Source organism: Drosophila innubila (assembly GCF_004354385.1).
Source record: "Drosophila innubila isolate TH190305 chromosome 2R unlocalized genomic scaffold, UK_Dinn_1.0 1_C_2R, whole genome shotgun sequence".
Classification (NCBI taxonomy): domain Eukaryota; kingdom Metazoa; phylum Arthropoda; class Insecta; order Diptera; family Drosophilidae; genus Drosophila; species Drosophila innubila.
This window is the reverse complement of record NW_022995374.1, coordinates 15236371-15240955: the sequence shown is the minus strand read 5'-3', so window position 1 is coordinate 15240955 and position 4585 is coordinate 15236371. Positions and strand designations below refer to the sequence as shown.

General features: G+C 40.0%; 3 protein-coding genes across 4 annotated transcripts; 2 read left to right on the top strand and 1 right to left on the bottom strand.

The window, feature by feature from the left end:
• Positions 1 to 368: 368 nt before the first annotated feature.
• On the top strand, positions 369 to 1385 carry LOC117785841 (glutathione S-transferase theta-3-like). Its single transcript, XM_034624092.1, has 4 exons — positions 369 to 523; positions 583 to 685; positions 743 to 1059; positions 1117 to 1385. The coding sequence occupies exons 1-4, from the start codon at positions 406 to 408 to the stop codon at positions 1263 to 1265; spliced, it is 687 nt and encodes a 228-aa protein (XP_034479983.1). The 5' UTR covers positions 369 to 405; the 3' UTR covers positions 1266 to 1385.
• Positions 1386 to 1664: 279 nt separating this feature from the next.
• LOC117785840 (glutathione S-transferase theta-3-like) lies at positions 1665 to 2918 on the top strand. Its single transcript, XM_034624091.1, has 4 exons — positions 1665 to 1926; positions 1991 to 2093; positions 2221 to 2540; positions 2599 to 2918. Exons 1-4 carry the CDS (start codon positions 1809 to 1811, stop codon positions 2745 to 2747), a joined length of 690 nt encoding a protein of 229 aa, XP_034479982.1. The 5' UTR covers positions 1665 to 1808; the 3' UTR covers positions 2748 to 2918.
• On the bottom strand, positions 2795 to 4536 carry LOC117785835 (alpha-tocopherol transfer protein-like). Of its 2 annotated transcripts, none has more exons than XM_034624084.1 (4): positions 4357 to 4536; positions 3686 to 4025; positions 3242 to 3614; positions 2795 to 3181 (listed from the first exon to the last, which is right to left on the bottom strand). In XM_034624084.1, the coding sequence occupies exons 2-4, from the start codon at positions 4006 to 4008 to the stop codon at positions 2927 to 2929; spliced, it is 951 nt and encodes a 316-aa protein (XP_034479975.1). In that variant the 5' UTR covers positions 4009 to 4025; positions 4357 to 4536; the 3' UTR covers positions 2795 to 2926. The 2 variants fall into 2 exon arrangements, with proteins under 2 accessions (XP_034479975.1, XP_034479976.1); XM_034624085.1 differs by lacking the exon at positions 4357 to 4536 and adding an exon at positions 4156 to 4316.
• Between the last annotated feature and the right edge of the window lie 49 nt (positions 4537 to 4585).

The following is a 4585-nucleotide window of genomic DNA, read 5'->3' as shown; positions in this document are numbered from 1 at the left end:
CAACTGGCACTTTTCTTTGATTTCTAATGTAATTTATGGGCTTATCATTTGTAACTGATAAGCGTCCATGACGTATCGAAGCGTTGGGCTTATGTTTCGATATTATCTGCTTAGATACTAGCTTATGTTTTGTATATTTTTAAGCACAGCAAGGTTGTTGATAAAACTGGTAACGAGATCCACTTAATCATTAAGAAAACACCAAAATGACATTTAAAGTTCTTGCTGTGCCGGAAATATTCTTGCTAGCAATTAATTTTTGTTGTCAATTTGAATAAGCGCGCACAACTTTCCATATGGTCTATTATAAGTGTGAGGGAGACCACTATATAAGCGCCAATTTGAACTTTGCACCCCAGCTGATTCCATCGGATCTCTGTAAGTTGTGCTGTTCAATTCATCAAAATGGCCCAGGCAATTAAATATTACTACGATCTATTATCGCCACCATCGCGTGCTTTGTGGATTGCATTGAAATTGGCCAAAACGCCATTTGAAGATTGCCCTGTGGCACTTCGTAAATGTGAGTTTAACTGCATTTGGAATTTGATACCGGAAAATCCAAACTCTGTACAATTTTAGTTGAACAACTGACCGATGAATACAAGAGTATCAATCGTTTCCAGAAATTGCCCGCTCTGGTCGATGGCAAATTCCACTTGTCCGAGAGCGCAGCAATGGTGCGGTATGTTGAACATAGTTTCAACCTAAAATTCAATACGAATAACGAATACACTTGCAGCTATCTGGCGGATACAAATAAACTGACTGAGCAGCTGTATCCTAAGTCTGTTGAGGAACGAGCACGTGTGGATGAGTTCTTGGGGTGGCAATACTTTAACTTGCGACTGCCTACAGGCGCGTACTTCCTGGAAGGTTGGCTCTTTCCGATCAATGGAATTAAGCCCAAGCCAAATCCGGAAGAAAGCGAAAAGTTAGTAAAAAATGTGGAGGGAAGTTTGGAACTGCTGGAGCGCTTGTGGTTGGACAATGACTTCTTAATCGGACAGAACCTTACAGTAGCTGATTTGATCGGCTCCTCCGACATTGAACAGCTAAGTAAGTAGTTTCAAGTGCTTTTCCTATTTATATTTAAACTATGTCATATTATCTTAGAGCTCTGTCAGTACACTGTGGATGAGAAAAAGTTTCCCAAGGTGGCCAAGTGGTTGGATCGTGTGCGTCAAGCTACTCAACCCTATCATGATCAGGCTTATGCTTTCGTTAACAAAAAGTCGCAACAGGCTAATTCAGCCAAGCTCTAAGCTACTGTCCTTGAGACTGCCAAAGTCAAAATTACATTATTTTTGGATTTTGATTATTTTTATAAATTTGTATCAAAATTAGATAAACAAAAAATCACCAAACAAATGACACTCCGTTGATTTCTAGTGTAATTTATTTGTTTATCATTTGTAGCTAATAACTAACTGATAAGTGTTGAGTTTTGCTATTATCTGTGCTTCACATACAAGTTTATGATATTTATTTATACAAGGTTGCTGATAAAGCTGGAAACGAAATCCACTTAATCATTGTGAAAATTTCATTTTGACATTTGAAATTCTTGCTGAGCCTGAATATACAACATTCTTTTTAACAATTATTCTTTTGTTGGCAATTTAAATTGAAAAATCAGCGCGCGCAACTTGTCATACAGCGCATTATAAGTGCGAGTGAGATAACTATATAAGCGCAAAGTTCCAGTGTTCGCATAGACAACAGTGCTGCAAAACAGCTCAGTGTGAACTTTGCACCTCAGCTGATTCCAACGGAGCTCTACAAATTGTGGTATTCAATTTATCAACATGGCTCAATCAATTAAATATTACTATGATCTATTATCGCCGCCATCGCGTGCACTTTGGGTTGCATTGAAATTGGCCAAAACACCATTCGAAGATTGCCCCGTAGCGCTGCGCAAACGTGAGTTTACCTGCAGCTGCAGTTTCTATTAGCGGCAATTTAAAAAGCAGTTCTTTTTTGGCAGGCGAACAACTGACCGATGAATACAAGAACATCAATCGTTTCCAGAAAGTGCCCGCCTTGGTTAATGGCAACTTCCACTTGTCCGAGAGCGGGGCAATGGTTCGGTATGTTTAACTTCTTAACATTTTGGTTAAATTTAAAATGAAATTTATATTATTTTAATTGTTAATTGAATAGTTTATTTTATTTTAAATGTTATATAATTGTTGTAAATAAATTACTCTATTGCAGTTATCTGGCAGCTAAAAATCAACTGACTGAGCAACTGTATCCCAAGTCCTTAGAGGATCGCGCACGCGTGGATGAGTTCCTGGAGTGGCAGCACTTTAACCTGCGCATGGTTACACTCACGTACTTCCGGGACGTTTGGCTGTTTCCAGTAAATGGAATTAAACCCAAGCCAAAACAGGAACATGTCGAAAAGCTAATCAAAAATGTCGAAGGAAGTTTGGGTCTTCTAGAGCGCTTGTGGTTGGACAAAGACAACTTTTTGATCGGACAGAATCTTACAGTGGCGGATTTGCTTGGCTCCGCTGATATTGAACAGCTAAGTAAGTAGCTTCTATTAGTTTGCCTATTAATATTAATTCTATCTCGTACAATTTACAGAGCTTTGCCAGTACACTGTGGATGACAAGAAGTTTCCCAAGGTGGCCAAGTGGTTGGATCGTGTGCGTGAAGCTGCCCATCCTTATTATGATGAGGCACATGCTTTCGTTAACAAAAAGTCCCAACAGCCTGCTCAAGCCAAGCTCTAAGTTCCTGTCCTGTCCTGGACACTGCCTTAGTCAAAACTGCATTTTTGTTTGAATCTTTAAACAGTTTAGCTTAATTTTGTTGTGTTCTATTTTACAATCTATTTAGTTTTGTGCTTTAAATGGTTTTTGTTCATTACTTGGATTATTATTAAAATTTGTACTAAAATTAGATAAAGAAACTAATCAATGTCCAGTTTTCGAAATGATCCCTGAATTCCGAAGAGCGTTTCGGAGTTGATAGGTTCACCTCGTCGCAGTTTCTCATTTGTGCCATATTGTGCATCCTGCTCAAAGAAGTCCGTATAGTCAATCAGTTTCTGAGTCCAAGTATCCACAACATTTTGAATGGTGCCATTGGTGCCGCCATATTCAACGGGCAAGCATTCCTTGGGCACATATTGATAGAGTGTATCTAGTTTGGAGTGTATGTGGAACTGAAAAAAAGAAAACGTTATATTTGAGGAATATCTATTGTAGGATAAATCTGTACTCACCCGTTTGCGTATCTTGTCGCTCATTAAACCCTTTGCTATGGACATGGCTTTCTCGGCGGTGGATGGTGCGTTGATGAAGTGGAATCCCTTGGGCCTGTAGGGCAGAGCTTTGTCACCCAGCACAGCGAGTTTCTTGATCAGCACCACATCGAACTGGAACATGTGACCGGCAGTGACACCTTTCATATCAATAATCTCAACGAATCCAGATACCATGGCATTATCATCTTCACGTATTTGTATTTCACCCAACATGGTGTTCACTTGCATCACCTCCGCAATGGAATACTTGTTGGAATCGTACTGAGCATAGCGTGAGATGTGTATACGTGGTCCGTCCACCTGCAGTGGTTGCGACAGTCGCAGCAGGCAGCTGTCAGGGAAAAAAGGTTGATATAAATCCATTTGAATTACTAAAAAATCTTGTGAACTTAAAGTACTTACGCCGTTTTGAGTATGCTCAACTGTTTCTCGCCCACAAAACGATTATTGTATAATTCCGGCACTGCACCCCGCATCGCATAGAAGTTGTCCAGCTTCAGTTTGGTCTTCTCCAGACTGTACTTGCAGCCCCGCAGAAAGGCGACCAGAAATTGTGCATCCTGTCGTGCCTTCAAATGCGGCTGCTTTGAGATCCAAGTACGAAGCGCCTGAATGTCAGCGGAGACACGATCGGGAACCTCACCCAGTTCCTGATGCGCCTTTAGCGCCAATTCAGCGCTCAATGGACGTATGGCATTATCATCGATGGATTGATGAGACGACATGGTTCAGGTTGAGTTATCTGTAGTAGATATGATTATACATAGAACTTTGATTTATTAAAATTTGTCAACTTCCGGGGCCATTTGCAATTGTCATGGCCTTAACTCTTGATTAGATATGGACTAAGGCTACCAGGTACTCAAATTTACCAAATGATTTGTCATAGATTTGTGTAAACCCTTGGGTAAATAGTAAATACCAAACACGTTCAGATAACGATTACGGCTCTATAGTTCTAGGTCTCGTTACGGTTAAGATGGGTAAAACCCTTATCAACCATATGGGCTTGGGCCTTGACTTGTCTTGAGTATACAGCACAATGCTCAGTTCAATTTTCGACCTCTACTCACAATTGTCTTTAATTTAATATAAGTTGTTATTTATAGAGGCAAGTATGTAGGTGTCTATATGTATATATATGGCTATGCGTATAATTCACGTCGTGCTCCGTATTCGTATTTAAATGTCAAACCACTAACTACTGAACTCGACTGTGGTCTATTCGCGACTGTCAACGATCCGGAATAGTCGTTACCTTTTTTTTTTGTATCTGTGCTCGATACTCGTTCAGACACTCGT